The 19,173-nt window shown below is 42.1% G+C and overlaps 1 protein-coding gene across 2 annotated transcripts in view; it reads right to left on the reverse strand.

Annotated features, from left to right (window-relative positions):
• Window positions 1-19,173, reverse strand: part of LHFPL4 (LHFPL tetraspan subfamily member 4) — a 101,207-nt gene that overhangs the window by 23,506 nt on the left and 58,528 nt on the right. For both annotated transcript variants that reach the window (XM_075834071.1, XM_075834072.1), the window contains exon 2: window positions 4,790-5,026. In XM_075834071.1, the coding sequence (XP_075690186.1) occupies window positions 4,790-5,026 (237 nt within the window). The remainder of the gene's footprint in view (window positions 1-4,789; window positions 5,027-19,173) is intronic.

The following is a 19,173-nucleotide window of genomic DNA, read 5'->3' on the forward strand; positions in this document are numbered from 1 at the left end:
CTGCATATAATACATATACAGTACATAGGAAACACTATGCCAGCCATAGAGCGTATATGATAGAGCCAGCTGCATATAATACATATACAGTACATAGGAAACACTATGCCAGCCATAGAGCGTATATGATAGAGCCAGCTGCATATAATACATATACAGTACATAGGAAACACTATGCCAGCCATAGAGCGTATATAATAGAGCCAGCTGCATATAATACATATACAGTACATAGGAAACACTATGCCAGCCATAGAGCATATATGATAGAGCCAGCTGCATATAATACATATACAGTACATAGGAAACACTATGCCAGCCATAGAGCGTATATGATAGAGCCAGCTGCATATAATACATATACAGTACATAGGAAACACTATGCCAGCCATAGAGCGTATATGATAGAGCCAGCTGCATATAATACATATACAGTACATAGGAAACACTATGCCAGCCATAGAGCGTATATAATAGAGCCAGCTGCATATAATACATATACAGTACATAGGAAACACTATGCCAGCCATAGAGCGTATATTATAGAGCCAACTTCATATAATACATATACAGTACATAGGAAACACTATGCCAGCCTTAGAGCGTATATTATAGAGCCAACTTCATATAATACATACACAGTACATAGGAAACACTATGCCAGCCATAGAGCGTATATGATAGAGCCAGCTGCCTATAATACATATACAGTACATAGGAAACACTATGCCAGCCATAGAGCGTATATGATAGAGCCAGCTGCATATAATACATACACATAGGTAACACTATGCAAGATATACAGCGTATATGACAGCGCCAGCGGCAGTGCACATATAATAGTGTCATCCGTGGCACATATGTAATAGTATCAACCAAAGTGACACATCATAATACCAATAATAGTCCTCATAATTCATGTATATTAGTACTATCCATAGGTCATATAATAAAGCTTCATTGTGCCCAAAGATAGTACCACTGCCAACATTATACCATACAGCTGCTTCCAGATAAGAAGTTACCTGTGAAGAGCCAGGGACCTGACAAGGGACCAGCAGTGAGTCCCCCCTCCCCTACAATCAGCTGTTGTCACCAATGTACTACGTGTCGCCCATAGTAATAAATACATGACCGTGTATTCCAGGGGGCTACAACCTTTTGCGAAACTACAGCTCTCAGCATTTCCGTGTATTGTAGTTTCACAGCAGCGGGAGAGCCACCGGAAGGAGATCAGTAAGCAGGTCAGACAGAGTCCTCCAATGATCGCCGCCCGGTCTCTGCTCTGGCTAATAAAGGTGGGTCTCCCCTTTACGACGTCCACATGGCTTAATAGAACATATGGACAGGGGTTGTCTTGATGGGGTAGGGTCCCACGCACACGACCGTGCCCGTAATCACAGCCCACGATTACAAAGTATAGGAGCACGGCCCGTAAAATACGAAAAATAGGACATGCTCCATAATTCCCGGGACGGTTCTACGGCACAGACACCCATCCATAGCGCTACGGAATGTGTCCGCAACCAATAGAACCGAATGGGTCCGTAAAACCGCTGACCGTGGTACGGTCCGCGGTTTTACGGTCGTGTGCATGGGGCCTAACTGCGGAATGAGGAGTCTGGTCATCTGCTAGGTGCTATGGATTGCAATTTGGACATAACAGGCTTTACCTGCTGTAAATAAGGCTGGAAACACACATTGCGTTTTTGGTGCAGTTTTTTTTCGTTAAAGTCATATTCAATAGGAATGAGAAATATAAAGGAAGAACTTTTACTTCTCCTTCCTCCTGGATCCACTTCTGCATTAAAATCTGCGACAAAAGCTCAATGTGTAAACAACAAAAAAAACTCCAGACGGTGGCAGCCTCCCAGAGCGTTACATTATCAGACTATAACGCTACATCAGATCATTACTGAAAATGCAATTCCCTATAATAATCTTTAAAAAGTTGCTCAAAACTAACAACGTAGAATCTGAGTGACACAAACATAAGAAGATCAGTATCACAGATAGGAAAACATGTCTACAGGGTTGACTCCAGGACAAACTCCAGAATAGTAACAAGTTTCAGGGTGTTATGCACATGTCTGGCCACTGTGAGGCACTGTTACTTCAAGTGCCATTACTATACACACATCTTCCCAGGTGCCTTTGTTATTTTCTGTCCTAATCCTTGAACCTTCTCATTATATCACATTCTGTCTATGGTCTAAGATTGTCCATGAGTCTCCTGAAGGAAGGGGAGATCTTCCAATTCTGTCTGGCCGGAGCAGTTTGTCATAAAGCTCTTCTGCTGCTGGACGAATAGCCGTCTGCCAACACCCATCTCTGATCTGCCCAAGAAAAGAATCACTGGCACTCATTGGCATCTCACATGCCACTGGCTGCCAGTTCAGAGATTGTCTTGATTGGACAAATCCTATCTATATGTCTTAGGCCGCATGCACACGACCGTAAAAAAAACTCTGTCACTGCGGACCGCAATACGGTCCGCAATTACGGACCTGCCCGGTTTTATTGGCCGCAGGCACCTTTCCGTACTGCTACGGATAGGTGTCCGTGCCATAGAACTGTGCCGGAAATTATGGAGCATGTCCTATTTTTCTTATTTTACGGGCTGTGCTTTCATACTTTGTATGGGAGAGCGGGCCGAAAATGCGGGCTGCGGCCCTCGGTCGCCATGCACACGACCGTATTTTCATCTATCAGTAAATACTGTCCGTAAATACGGATCCGTAGGCACCTGTAATTCATCCTTACATACAGATTGGTATCCGCAAATACGGTCTGTATTGCATCCGTATTTGATCCTTATATACGGATCCGTAAAAAAAAAGGGCAGGCTGCAAATGATGTCATCAACATGTTGCCTAGCAATGCTTCAGTAAATAGGGACGGTTTACTAATGCACATCCGTAGCCGACCGTATTTATGGAAGCGCACATAGGCTTCTATGGGAGAGTCCGTGCCGTAATTACTGACAAGAATAGGACAGGTTGTATCATTTTTTTCAGCACGGACACCCATCAGTAAAAATACGGAAAGGTGTCCATGGCCAATAGAAATGAAATGTTCGGTAATTACTGTCTGTGATTACGGATGTAGTTACTGATGAAAAATACGGTCGTGTGCATGGGGCCTTAATCTGGATGTCGTAGGGGGAGGGCGTCACCCTCCCGGGTCACCCTCCATCTATATGGAACACGCACACATCCACTTAGAATTGCATTGTAATCTTTGTTGCTGTCATTGCGCACACGGGATATATCATCAATAGGAACCTCATAGGGTATTTGTGGGTAATCCCATAAGAAAGAGTTGTTGGCTCCAAAGTCACCTCCAATGGGGTTGCCTTTTGCTCGACTTTTGGCGCCCATTTGTGCCAGCCCCAATGGAGGATCCCCTAGTGGTTCTTTCCAACCCGGGTCACTACAAAGAGCAGATCTCACTCTGGAGGTCTTGACGTGACAATGTATTAGATGGTCGTCCAATAAATTCATTGTGCGCTATGCAGTATTACATTATAGATGCAGATCCCTGGGGGATCCAGCAGCCGGACTCCAAGTGATCAACTCAACTTCAGGGGAGCTGCTAAAAGAAATGGGTTTGTCATTGGTTGTCATGATGGGACCACCCTTTTAAACACATTTTCATGTAAATTGCCGATTTGGATATGGGGGGCACTGGCCAGGAATTGATGGATCAAATTATTTACAGGTGGGACTTTTTGCTTTGGATTGCAGATTTGATATACACGATGTCACCTGACCTGTCGACTATCTTCAAGGAGTCCATAAATCCTGCCTTATGGCCTGGTTGACATTCTACATTAGTGGACATTCTGACATTCTACATTGAGACCGAAGTGTGGCCTTAGGTCTCAAGTAAGTGTGGCTTAAAGGGGTTGTCCACTTTGGGAAATCCCTTTTTGTTAGAAGGATCTTCTGAAGATCAGCTGACCTCAGTCTCCTCCTGTTGGGACCCCCAGCGATCACCTGTAATCTGTGGGGAAACCCGGCAGCAAGTGTTCAATTACCCTGCAGCGCCACCACAGGGGAAATAAAGCATTACATTGTTATTGAAATAAATTGTCTGTCCATGTAATGCACGGACGTGTGGGGTCCTCCAAAAGGAGACACTCTTTGTAGCTGCTCTCAGTTCTGGCTAATGATGAGGATCGTGAAAAGGATATCCCCTTCTTTTACTTGGAATTCCCTAATAGGGTATTTGAAAATGGGTTTTCTAAACCAGACAACTCCTTCCATGATGACCCAATAATAAAATGCAATAGCTCTTTGACTCACAGTATGGACATAAACCTCTTCATTTATTATAGTTGTGTATCATGACAGGATATTCCTATAGGTCTTCCAACCACATAGCAATATTGTTCAATTGAAAGAGGGGATTAGCCGAATGAAGGACCCCCTTTAATAGCTAAAGACTTTTTTTCTCAAAATATAGTAAAGAAGTAGTCCACCATTGGACATATATAGGAGATATTTTATCTATGATGAGTCCGTCTCCAGCTGTTATTCTATACCTGAGCAAGGAAGAGACCCCATAACAACAAAAAAACTGGACCCCCTCGGAGCGGTTTCTGCCATCATCACATACCACCATCTTTCTAATGACACTTCTCAACCCCAGTAAGTTTCCTATAGAGAGCAAGAACCCCATGGCGTGAAGGAATTTTGGCTCCCTCATCCGTGAGCCCCATAGAAGATGTACGAGCTTCCCCTATAGTATATAAACCCTTGTATATTGGATTGATTTGGCTCCTTACCTTTGTTGTCTGACTTGAGCTCCTCAAGGAGCAAGTCATTCTGTCTGTTTCCCAATACGAAGGCCAGGAAGGAGAGAATAAGGGCATTCAAGATCCCAATAATGGCCAATATGTAGGCCCAGCGGACGGAGCAGTCTCCCAGGGAGTATTTTCCAGTCTTGTCCCCGCACATATCCCTGATCGTCTCTGCATCCCATCCATCTGGAAATATCATGCAGGCGAGCACTAGGCACACAGCTGAAGAAAGGCGATAGAAGGAAACTGTTATAAAGCAGATACGGTAAAATAACAGTGTACATACATTACATTACTTTTCCTTTACTGATCCTGAGTTACGTCCTGTATTATACTCCAGAGCTGCACTCACTGTTCTGCTCTTGGAGTCACTGTGTACATACATTACATTACTTATCCTGTACTGATCCTGAGTTACGTCCTGTATTATACTCCAGAGCTGCACTCACTTTTCTGCTGGTGGAGTCACTGTGTACATACATTATATTACTTATCCTGTACTGATCCGGAGTTACGTCCTGTATTATACCCCAGAGCTGCACTCACTATTCTGCTGGTGAAGTCACTGTGTACATACTTTACATTACTTATGCTGTACCGATCCTGAGTTACATCCTGTATTATACTCCAGAGCTGCACTCACTATTCTGCTGGTGTAGTCCCTTTGTACATACATTATATTACTTTTCCTTTACTGATCCTGAGTTACGCCCTGCATTATACTCCAAAGCTGCACTCCCTATTCTGCTGGTGGAGTCACTGTGTGTATACATGACATTACTTATCTTGTACTGAGCCTGAGTTGCATCCTGTGTTGGAGCTGCACTCACTATTCGAGTCACTGTGTACATACATTATATTACTTATCCTGTACTGATCCTGAGTTACGTCCTGTATTATACTCCAGAGCTGCACTCACTATTGTGCTGGTGGAGTCACTGTGTACATACATTACATTACTTATCCTGTACTGAGCCTGAGTTACATCCTGTGTTATACTCCAGAGCTGCACTCACTATTCTGCTGGTGGAGTCACTGTGTACATACATTACATTACTTATCCTGTACTGAGCCTGAGTTACATCCTGTATTATACTCCAGAGCTGCACTCACTACTCTGCTGGTGGAGTCACTGTGTACATACATTATATTACTTATCCTGTACTGATCCTGAGTTACGTACTGTATTATACCCCAGAGCTGCACTCACTATTCTGCTGGTGGAGTCACTGTGTACATACATTACATTACTTATCCTGTACTGATCCTGAGTTACATCCTGTATAATAATCCAGAGATGCACCCACTATTCTGCTGGTGGAGTCAGTGTGTACATTTATTACATTGTACTGATCCTGAGTCACAACTTGTATCATACCCCAGAGCTGCATTCACCATTCTGCATGCTTTGGAGCTGAAATCTCCATGCATTCCATGCTAGTTCAGCCTCTGAAAAGATCTTTTTCTAGTGATTTGCATTATAGGAAATGTTGTTTTTACTCCAGGCACTGTACAATAATCTATTGTAGCAAAAACCTAGTCTCCACCTGTATTATGGTAGATCAGCTAAGCCTTTAAGGGAGTGTCTGTCAACAATCTTGTTGCAGTGTCCAATGATAGCCAACAGAATTGTGAATGTAGCTCTGGAGTATAATACAGGCTGTAACTCAGAATAAGTAGTATGTATTTACAAATTTAATCTTTGTTCATGCTCTAAAATTGTGTTTACATTTTGACATACCCTTTAACCCTTTCCTGTTACATTCACCAGTCCCATCTTTGCATAGACATGACTATACAGTGTTGTATGCATGTTTATAGAAAGATCTTCAGGACGTCAAATAATGCAATACTCTTCTCCGTCCATTGTACTAAATGCAAGTAACTTGTCAAGTGAAAAACAGATCTATGGAGAATCCCTGTAACAAGGGAAATCATAGAGGTGAGACTCAGATGTGTCTCAATGCATTGAAAATAGGTAAAAGCCTGGGGACAGTTCTAGCCGCTCTACAGTGTGACAACTCTGCCAAACAGCACCTGAGATCTCAGCTTCCTATGAGGCTACATGAGATTAGAAAAACATGGCTGCTTTCTTCCGGATATACCGCGACTTTTATCCATGACTTGCATTTGATATTTAAAGTGTAACTAAACTTTCAACAAACTTCTGACATGTCATAGTGACATGTCAGAAGTTTTGACTGGTGGGGGTCCGAGCACTGAGAGCCCCATCGATTGCTAGAACGAAGCATTAGAAGCACTCGGGTAAGCGCTGAGCTGCTTGGTTTCTGATTGGCTTTTCTCGGAAAGCCGATGTATCGACGTACGGACTCAATAGAAAGTCTATGGGCCCATACACAGCTACATCGGCTTTCCAACAAAAGCCGATCGGGAAATGAAGCGGCTTATTGCTCACCCGCGTGCTTCTGCCGCTTCGTTTTAGCGATCGTTGGGGGTCTCCGTGCTCGAGCCCCCACCAAGCAATACTTCTGACATGTCAGAAGTTTGTTGAAGGTTTAGTTACACTGTAGACTCAGCACCATTCACTTAAATGAGGTTGAGAATGAGTTGCAATACCCGACACAATCTACCAACAAGGGTGGCGCTGTTTCTAGATGAAAGCAGCCGTATGCAGAAAATGTCTGCAGGAAGCCGAGATATTCGTGGCAGCCAGATCTAAAAAATAGACATTGAGGAAAAATCTGTGACTTAAATGAGTTGCAATACCAACACTGCCCATGGACAAGGGTGGCGCTGTTTCTAGAATAAAGCAGCAATTCCTATAATTGTATTCTAAAGGGAGGAGGCTAAGATTTGCAATTTGAGAGTGGCACAATACAGGATGGAGCTGTCTAATTGTTTTTTATCTTCTCAACCCCCCATGTATAGAGAAGAAGACGCCTCCGAGACATTGAGACGTCTTGATCTGCATATGGAAAACAAGTCAAGCTGAATATTATTGCAGGTTTAGTTAAAGCTTCGCTCCTTTGTTGCAAATTAGCAGCAGCGGCCAACATTAGGCTTAATGAAAAGCGTGGTCCCCAGCCGCTCGCAAGGACCTGCTAACACTTTCAATTTTAAGATTCGCTGCCTCCAAGACAGAATCTATTTACCTTTAATATATCTCTCTTAACATCAGGCTCCACTGGGGCCCGGCTGCTGGAACGTACGTGAGAATTAAGTGCTTGTTCCTTGTAAAATCAAAGTTTGATTCAAGAAATGCCGACTAATATACATATTTATTTACCCGCATCCTTCCTGGAGTCTCCGTCTTGGAATAAATGAGATTTTAAAGTTAATTCTCTGCAGAGTTTTTACTGGACAGAAGTAAAGAAATTCTCAATTTGATGTGTTTAAAGGGCAATTTCGGTAATATCACTCTCATCATGCTTCAGCAGAGATTTCCTATTCCCTTTGCCCTGGGAGGAGCATCGTTCTGTGCTCATTGTCACCCCCTGCTGATTAAGAAGCTGTGAAAAAGAGTGGGGGAAGGGAAGTGACAACTGTTATGATCTCAGACCATGGCCCTGACAAACTAAGCTAACTTTCCATCCAAATCCCAGTACATCTATCTATCTATCTATCTATCTATCTATCTATCTATCTATCTATCTATCTATCTATCTATCTATCTATCTATCTATCTATCTATCTCATATCTATCTATCTATCTATCTATCTATCTATCTATCTCATATCTATCTATCTATCTATCTATCTATCTATCTATCTATCTATCTATCTATCTCATATCTATCTATCTATCTATCTATCTATCTCATATCTATCTATCTATCTATCTATCTATCTATCTATCTATCTATCTATCTATCTATCTATCTATCTATCTATCTATCTATCTATCTATCTATCTATCTCATATCTATCTATCTCATATCTATCTATCTATCTATCTATCTATCTATCTATCTATCTATCTATCTATCTTTCCTTCTTTCCCTGATTTGTTTGTATTCGCTTATATATATTTATGCTACATTTATATAGGGGGAAATGTCATTTTAAACACATACAGTATAATGTGCCATCACCTGATCATATCGGCATTGACTCTTGGGGGGGTCCGGCTTCTCTCTATTTTTGGATCTAGCAGTGACAACTAAGGTCATCCTTATTCTGTACCTTTTTTTTATTTCCACAATACTTTTTCAGAGCTTTATCTTTGGATTTGCTTTGTCGACTAAAAATATCAGTGTCATTTATCAAAGCCCATAAAGCGATGCTCTTTAAGGTCCCGCACATCTCTGCCGGTGTCTGATTAATGATTCCCGTAAACGCCCGGCCTGTAACATCCACACACATCTACAGACGCTCCAACAAATTTGTCTTGCTCATTTTAGACTTGGTACTTCCAATTCCCCAGCCCCCCCCCCCCTCTCTCTTGGGAGTTTTTGCAATTATTTGTGGTCATATCCTTTGAGTCTCCTCTTCAGAAATCAATAAGTAGATGAATAGGAGCAGTTTGTGCCCAAGGACCCCCCCCTGCTGGTCACTGTAGGACTTACATGTGGAATTGTCCTTGAATGCAGCCAGATCAAATAAAAAAGAAAAAAACCTAAAAGTAAAAATATATATATCTTTTTTAAACACAAAACATAACCCCATGCACTCACAAAGAGGAAAACATATACAAAGGACAGACCATATGGACCTTTCATTAAATGTTTCTGTGTCAAAGCACAACTCATGTGAACGCATGTATCATTACCAATTGTCATACTCACCTACTTTTTTAGAATCAACTTCAGGGTGACTTGAGCGACATTTGTCCTATGTAAACCCCACCCATATGTACAGGCCACACCCACATAATGTCACCTAAAGTCCCCCCGTTATAAACACCATTAGAGTGCCCTCAATTTACAATACTACCAGCAGAGTGCCCCCTTCACACAGCTATAGAATTCAATGAAATTCTGGCAACCTTCAGCTACCACTAGAGGGAGCTCACCGTATTAAAGTCAATGGGAGTGTATGCAGCCAGCTCCACCCAGTGGTGATTGCCAGCAGAATTTTGAGGGAGATTTGTCGCTTTGCTGGGATTCCAATCTGGGTACAGCCCTGTTCATATCTCGTTTTTTTCCTTCCATTGGAGGTATATGTTGGGAGGAGTCCTGTCGTATACCTCTTACAGAAGTCACCGACATATTCCACTGTATAGGCATACAGTGGAATATACGACTGGAGAAGGAAAAAAGGAAAAAGCACGGCGCCACATAGTGCAAAGTAAATGCTGGTAGAGAATGCAGTTAACAAGGGGGCAAAGCAGTTGCTCACCTTGTAGGTGTGTGCAAGCTACAGGCACAACACTGCTAGTAAGAATAATCAGCTGCAGCCAGGTCCAATCCGGTGAAACCGTAACGGTTACCGCCAATGCATGAGATTGTTAGGACCTATAGTAAGGCACTGCTGAATTGTCAGAGAGGAATAAAGGTAGTATTGAGATAAATAGATTTATTAATAAACAGGCAACGCGTTTCGACGTTGGACTAACGTCTTCATCAGGCCAATAAAATAAGAACACAATACTGCCTCTATTTATAGAGGTTAAAATTACACTGAAACCACATTCTACAAAAAAGAGCTCAAAAAGCATAGGGTCAAAGCTTTGTATTTTATTGGCCTGATGAAGACGTTAGTCCAACGTCGAAACGCGTTGCCTGATTATTAATAAATCTATTTATCTCAATACTACCTTTATTCCTCTCTGACAATTCAGCAGCGCCTTACTATAGGTCCTTAAAATATATATATACAATCTTTTATCCTTTAACAATCTCATACAGTGGAATGTCACCCGAAATATTTGGGCAAAGCATCACTTAACGTGCTGAGCCGAGGGAAGCCCCTGACATCACTGTCCCTATATGTAAAGACAAGAAAAAGAGGCAGCACTCCAAAATTTATTTCAAGATTCCAAGTTTATTCTCCCATCCATGCAAAGAGTATGATGTATATATGGACAGTGATGTCAGGGGCTTTCAACTATGGAGTCCCCAGCCTGAGCATCGCAAGCGTTCTGGCTGGACACTCCTGTCAGGAGCTTTGCAGTGCAAGAATCTCTGGCCAGAGCATTGGCAATGCTCTGGCCAGGAGTTCCGCTCCTAGAGGTAGCCCCTGATGTCACTGTCCATATATGGACAGTGACGTCAAGGGCTTCCCCAGGGTCGGAATCCCCGGGCCAAGCGCTACCTGATGCTCTTCCCGGGAACTTTGGCCCTGGGAAAGCTCCCCAAGGTATACATTTAAGTATACAGTGGCATCCGTCAGACATAGGCTCCCATGTAAAAATAAAATTTTTTTTTTGCGAGATCCCTTTAGGATGGTATAGCTTAGTGTACTACGTTATTCCATCCTCAAAAAAAGGTATAGAGATTTATACCATCCCGACAGAGGGCAAAAGGACACTCTTTTGGACTCCTATGGATAAGTTTAGCTTTCCTAACGTGAACGCTAAACGTTGGACCAAAACGTAATGTGAACACAGCCTAAGTAGACAAGGCAAGTATGCCAATTCTCATCATCCACGTTTTATATTAGAGATGACAACACTTACTCTAGTCTACTATACTGCAGCAGCATATAGAACTTATATAAATCATTTACAAATAGGATACATTTTAGAATCAATTATTGTAGTCATTGAAAGGAATCCCTCATTGAATACATCCTTGTCATGTAAAGATCACACAGCTGCATGACTTGTAACAGTTAATATACAGCTTCCAGAGCTCAGTGCATCAGTGTGTCCATCACGTGACCAGGACAGATTTCCATCCTTAAAAGATGTAAACAATTAGGGTTCCCATTCACTGACAGCAAGCAGATATCTTGGAAAAAACAACAACCATAAGCTATTGAAACAGAAAGAATATTAGAAAATTGCAGGAGTTTTTGTTATACACTGAATAAGCCCATTTTATGCCCCCACCAGTGTTGCAGGTTTGAGGAGACTTAGAGCTCGGTTGTCTTTCATCCTTAGCATTTGATTGGTTAGATCAGAGGCGGCATTCAAGCGCATCCTAGAGCCTGGGTGAATTAACCGGTAAATCTCACAGCAGCACATAGATCCACGCTATAGATAAGCTGCAATTCTGTAGCTGTCTTCTTCTGCTCTGGGATACACGCTCTATCCAGCTCATTTACTCTGATGATCTGCTGTGGTTTTCCGCTATACACAGAGGTCCTGTGGTCATTTATTGTAAAGGAGCAGATATAACTTTGGTTGGAAGAGGCCAGAGCAGAACATATATCAGAGGAGAAGGTCATTAACTCGACTATTCCTTAAAGTAACTGTATTGGCAGAAGTTTAATGCAGATGGAGCGAGAAGCCGCTCTGTCCATTCATTACTCTGCCCGAGACGAGACATTTGATTGCTAACCATACAGAACATGCCATTAGCGTTAGGGATGGATATACTGTGGATACAGCAAATTCAGCGAATTTTCAAGCCGTAGCTTTTGTGTAGTGTAGTCTATGTGTTCTAGTAGTGCGCCGCAAAGGTTACGATCTTAAAGGGAAAAAAAGACCCCTTAAAAAATAGAGCTATATATATATATTACTGTTATACTTGCCAAAAAGCAATAGTCTCTTTTTCCAATCTGAAAGTGCTGGAGCGCCAAATTGTTTTTGTGTTGTTTTATATCTAAAAAGGTTCACAATTCCATGCTGAATAATTTCTTAATATATCTTTATAGTGGTCAGAGCTCTGGTTTTCTGATACAGAGCTCCAAATCTCCTGCATAGACATAGAGCCAAGTTATAACATTGTAGTTGCCTGCAGGCACCACTAGGGGGAGCTTACTGCATACTGTTTATGCATTGAACTCAATAATACCACTGTATGCAGTAAGCTCCTAAGCTCCCTCTAGTGGTGGCTACGGACAGCTAGAGTTTTATCAGTTAACTCTACATCATAAATTTGGAGCTCTGTATCACAAAAGCAGAGCTTTGATCGCTATAAAGATATAGTAAGAAATTAATCAGCACAGAATAAAAAGAACAAATTGATATGCAAGGGTAGACATTCAAGTCCAGTGAAGTTGGCTAATGACAGATGGCAAACAATGATCTTGTTTTAACCTGTTAGATCCCACGGAAATAAGCAGAGCTTGTGATTCTGAATAACTGCTTTAGCTGAGCACATTAATGGAGGAGTCGGGCAGATAGCTGATCTCTTGTCTATGATCAGCTTTAATCGTACCTATCATTATAATTTTGCATCTTCCTCGTCTTCCAGTACCTTGTAGATCCCCTTACCCTGTCTGCAGGCTCTCTGTAAATATAACAATACATAGAGGACGGGAGGAGGGGGATGCAGCTGCCATTTCCCTATCTCTGTGACTGCATGCTGTGGGAGGGGAGAGGGAGCAGCACTAGCATTGCACCAGGATAATCTCGCCCACTTGGCAGGTATAGACAAAGAAAATATACATGTTTTTTTTATAACGGGACATCAGTGTCTATGTTATTTGCTGTGCAGTTGAATGAAATCTATTGTAATTGTTCGGTGTTGTCTTTATTTTAGGCTTTATTATAGAGATCATTACCTATACATTATACCTGTCTGTACATTATAGTCTTATAATCCAGACTTCCCATGTGTATTCAGAGGCAGCCTGGGCTGTCAGTGCGGGGAAAGGTCACAGTGGAGCTCCATTGATTGTTGTCATATCACGTGATGGATGTATCGCTCGCTGATTCCTTCCTGGGCCTGAGAATGAGATGTCTCCCGCCATCTCTGCCCTGACTTTTATAAATAATTAGTGCATTTATTACAGCTCATACTGGAATCTCAGGAGTCACCGGCCTGACAGGCGTAATTATCATGTAATTATCTTTCTTCTTTACCTTCAGTGACCGGACCTCCCCTGTACAAAGTAACGTCTATAGCGGGTGCGGATATATCCTAGAGAATATTCCGATTATTTTTTAATTAACAAACCTAAAGTTTAAGAATTGAGTCGCCCAATTACTCAAAATTCTCCACAACCGTTCCATAGTTGTATCTGACAGGGGTTGTCATCCAGCTTATCCAGACTCCTGGGTGGCAAAACTGCCTAGTTATGTGATACAGACATATTCACACACTGCTGCATCGTACAGGGCAATCACCCAGTATGGGAAATCTGAGGAAAAATCCCTTGTGGAGGCAGTTATGGTGGTAATATTGCGGGATATATAACTAAAGAAAAACAGATGATTAAAATATGTAATTACTTAACAAATGAGAATCCTATCTATCTATCTATCTATCTATCTATCTATCTATCTATCTATCTATCTATCTATCTATCTATCTATCTATCTATCTATCTATCTATCTATCTCATATCTATCTATCTATCTATCTATCTATCTATCTATCTATCTATCTATCTATCTATCTATCTATCTATCTATCTATCATAGATAGGAAATCGAAACATTCGTAGATAGATAAATAATGAGATAGAGAGATAGATAGATAGTTAGTTAGTTCTGGGTGTATGTGCAGTGTAGGTTCCCACCTCATAGAGGTCATCTTGTCGTGGCAGGTGGGCTCACATAATTTGATCAAAATGTGCGCTAGGAACCTCCCTATTGTAAGTAGGTTTAGCAGTAATGCATATTTATTTATATTTAGTGGCTTAGGTGGCATTAGTGTTCACAGAGTGTTGTCACCATTTTCTTGTGTGAGATAGATAGATAGATAGATAGATAGATAGATAGATAGATAGATAGATAGATAGATAGATAGATAGATAGATAGATAGATAGATAGATAATGAGATAGATAGATAGATAGATAGATAGATAGATAGATAGATAGATAGATAGATAGATAGATAGATAGATAGATAGATAATGAGATAGATAGATAGATAGATAGATAGATAGATAATGAGATAGATAGATAGATACATACATACATAATTAGATAGATAGATAGATTATTTTCAATCGAATTGATGCGCAAATCATGCACCGCACACGGATGAAACCATGAAAACGCACCAATAACGGACATGCCGTGAGTTTCACGCAACGGATTCTCGCTGCGTGAAAACTCACGCATGTGTGAATGGCCCCATTGAGATCAATGGGTCCGTGTGCTGCGCGTGATTTCCATGCGCAGCACGCGGACGTTATTCACACTCGTGTGATTGGGCCCTTATTGTAGAATCTTCCTTCCTGTCCATTATCCCATCTCAGTTTTAACAATTTCACAATTTTGTACCGAATGTAAGAAAATCCTCTGAAACAGTTAATACACTTCTAGAAGTCCCCCGGCATGGGCAGCGCCCCCGTATGCTTGACCAGTACAAATCCTAATATTAAGTCATTTTGAAATGACTGTAATTTTCTTTCCTCTCTGAACACTGACCCCCCTCCCTCCTCTTTATTTTTCCGGCATTTTGAGCAGTACCCGGAGTCTTTATTCTATGACTCTACAAAATATCAGCCCACCACTGTAACAATAACTCAACAGCGCTGCCGCCGCCGCGCTAAATTATGCGTATTCACACAGCTATAGGCAAAAGAGAGAAAATGTCCCAGCGCACAGGAATGCGAGGGCTCAGGAACTAAAATGAGCAATTAGTAAGCTGCCCCTGCCTCGCGCCTCGCCAGCTTAGGGAATAAAGCCACAATAATATTCCCCATTAAACAGCAGGGCAAGAGATTTTCTTTGGCTTATACCGTATATCAGTCAGCCTGTCAGATGTGCTTGGTATGTAAAGACCACGACAAGGCGGGCAATATAACCTGGGGTGTGACTTGTTCAAAAGGATCCAATTTTATTGCAGATCTATGAAGACGCCAACAATATTTGGATGACGACAACTCTTAAAAATGTTAATATATCTAAAAAAGCGCGTCGTTTTGTGCTCTAGAATTCTGTGCTGATTAACTTCTCAATATATCTTTATAGCGGTCGGGGTTCTGTTTTTCTGATACAGAGCTCCAAATCCACTGCATGGAGAGGTAAATGATAAAATTCTCTCTGCCTGCAGCCACCACTAGGTGGAGCTCACTGCATGCTGTTATTATTGAGATGAATATATAAACAGTATGTAGTAAGCTCTAAGCTCCCTCTAGTGGTGGCTGCAGGTAGCTAGATTTGTATTATTTTACTTTGTCTATACAGGAGTTTTGCAGCTCTGTTTCAGAAAAACAGAGCTCTGTCTGCCCAAATGATATATTGAGAAGTTAATGAGAACAGATTTTTGGACCTAAAAACAATATAGTATTAAATGATGGAGATCTACTTGAAGTCGTTCTCCTCTGTCAAGCTGATAAAATTACATGCAGTGGTGACAACCAATATGGCTGTTATTATCACTCCCGAAGGGTTGTCTTAAAGTGTTCATTGGCTATTGAATGGCAAATCTTCCTAGTTATGAAAGGATATACTGTTCAGAACTTTAGGAAAGCTGGGTGTTAGGCACTGTGGGAGCTATAATGGCGAACATATTGCTTGTCACCCAGCTTTTCCAGAAAAGGATCCATCATGCATAGTAGGTCCTAGCCTGGTTTTCTGAAAAACACAAGAAACGGAAATAATGCTACCAGAGAGCAGTGCATTGTGGGAGCCCAGGTGACGATTATAGGACGGTAGGTTTAGCTTGTATAGGGCAGTTCCCTACTCAGGATTCCCCCTCCATCAGCTAAACTGGAGGGCTACATCTGGAAGACCTGAACTGTGCCCATCAGGAAAAATGCACGACGTGGACGTCCATTAATGTCATACTTGGTCTGGTCAAGGTAAGTATCAGCCCCCCACGCCCGATAATTCCTATATCTGAAGGGGACCCCCATCTACACAATTTATAGGTTCTTCCATAGACCAGTATTACAGATATATTATTCCTTAAACCTGCAGAACCCGCCAATCTCGTGGCCTTTATTGAATTTTCCGAAGGCCTTTAAGTATCAAGTCGCAGTGATATTCTTTCTTGTACCTCGTAGAAAAAAAATTAATTAACCTTTTCACTCACGGATCACCCTGTATAGATTTATTAAGCAGCCGCCCCTCCTCCCTGACAGCCGCATTGTCAAAATCCCGTTGCTGACTGCAGGCCCCATGTAAGGATTTTATGTCCATCTTGGAAACCTATAGAAGCTGCATACATTACACCTATTTCTGCAGATAATCCACTTTTTAACCCGTTTTATGCCCTAAGACTTGTGGAGTTTACATTCGTTTCAATGGAGAAGGACCGTGAATGCACTTGGCGGCCCCTTCACTGAAAACAGGAAGCAGAGCTGGTGAGGAAATAGCAGGGGCTATGCATTTCTATAAAGCCTTGGTGACTCTGTGCCTAAATGATAGCTCGATATTTGCTAAAAAAAAAAAAAAAAAAAAAAAAGGATGTTGTGCCTTGGGCCTGATTCACATTGCGTTTTAACCTTTTCGTCAAAGCTATACGTCGGTAGGAGTGCCAGCGTATACGTTCGACGAAAGGTACCGACGTATCCCACTGTATAGTCATACATCGCCCAAACTACCCGGTGTAACATGATGCGCTGTGCCCGGGGAAGCCCCTGACATCACTTTTCGTATATAAACAGTGATTTCAGGGGCTTTCCACTACGGAGCCCCGCACCAGAGAATTGCCTGCACTCTGGACGGAGACTCTTGTCTTGAGAAAGCCTTTGACGTCACTCTCCATATATGTACAGTGACGTTAGGGGCTTTGTAATGCCAGAATCCCCGTCAGCAACGCTCTGGCCCGGGATTGTGCCCCTGACGTCACTGTTCATATATGGACATTGACGTCAGGGGCGTCTCCAGTCAGAGAGTCCACGGCCAGAACGCTACCGATGCTCTAGCCGGGGACTCCATAGTTATAAACGGTGATGTCAGGGGTTTCCCCAGGCCCGGAATCACTGGGACCGAGTGCTACTTAATGATCTTCCCGGGTACTCTGTCCCGGGGAAGCTCCCCAAGGTATATGTTCAACGTATAACTCTGACGGGTGCCATACAGCAGCGTCCGTTACACACGTGCTCTCATGTTAAGAAAACGTATACCACACGCTATATGTTCTGTTAGAGGGAACCCTCAGGATAGAATAGCTATTCCAACTTTAGAAAAAAATGGTATAATGACGTATATCAGCCAGACCGAGGCCAATAAGACACTATTTTGGTCTCCGTTGGGCTAATGGGACTGCAATGGGGCCCACTCTCTTATATGAAGGCCCCTGTGAAATAATTTAGTAGGACAATTCGTCCTACAAGAAAAACCTATTAAATCGCTGCAGGGAACAGGGGAAGTATTTTTGCATTATTATTGGAGCTGATTATGTATAATGGGTCTTGTAAAGCTTTTTGTATTTATTATACTATAGGTAGAATATACAGCATCATTATTTCCCCTAAAATAAATATATAATATCCGCCTCTGCCAAGATCCTAAAAACGCTGATCACTGTCTGGGAAAGCTGGGTGGCAACCAATCTAGTGGTTGCCACCCAGCTTTCCATGAAATCTGAATGACAAATTTGTCTAATGATGCGCTGATACGACCCCTGCTCCTAACTAGAGGGATAATGTTCTGGATTTTGCCATTCAGGAGCCTGGGAAAGCCTGGTGACAACCTTATTATAGAGATATTTTTGTAACAAATACACTTCCGTCTGAGGAACATGCGATGTGGTGATTCTGATTATTATCCCGGCTTGTTGTACACCCCTTTATGAGAAGGGAACGGATATTGACACAGCGATACATCTGTGGGAGGACGCCGCTGTCACGCTGTCACCTTGTGGCTGTTATTCATTGTTAAAGGAGGGGACGGAGATATATCAAAGACGACAGACAGGGACAAGAGGGAGTAGGGATTAAGACTCTCCTGTAAAATCAGTCCTTCCTACTACAAGCTCAGCCGTCACATGGAAAATAATAAAGCCAAACCTCAAGCTCCTCTCCTGTGCCGATATAGGAATCAATTTACGGGAAGTCTTGTTATATTAAAGTGGTTAGAAAAACTTTCTTCCAAAAACAGCGCCACACCTGTCCATGGGTTGTGTCTGGTATTGCAGCTCCGCTCCATTAAAGTGAATGGGGCATGGCTGCAATACCACACACAACCTGTGGACAGGAGTGGAGCTGTTTTTGGAAGAAATCAGCCATGTTTCTCTAATCCTTGACAACCCCTTAAATCCTATATCAACGCTCGTGAACAGTACGTCTCCAGCACTCTTTAGGGATGAGCTGCAATACCAGACACTGCCTATAGACAAGGGTGGTGCTATTTCTAGAAAGAAAAATTGATGTTATAAAATTTATTTATCCGTTTCTTGGTTATATCTGCACCTGGGAAAGCTGGGTGACAGCTAATAGGGTTACTAGTACAACTCCA

Source organism: Rhinoderma darwinii, chromosome 7 (genome assembly GCF_050947455.1).
Source record: "Rhinoderma darwinii isolate aRhiDar2 chromosome 7, aRhiDar2.hap1, whole genome shotgun sequence".
NCBI classification, from domain to species: domain Eukaryota; kingdom Metazoa; phylum Chordata; class Amphibia; order Anura; family Rhinodermatidae; genus Rhinoderma; species Rhinoderma darwinii.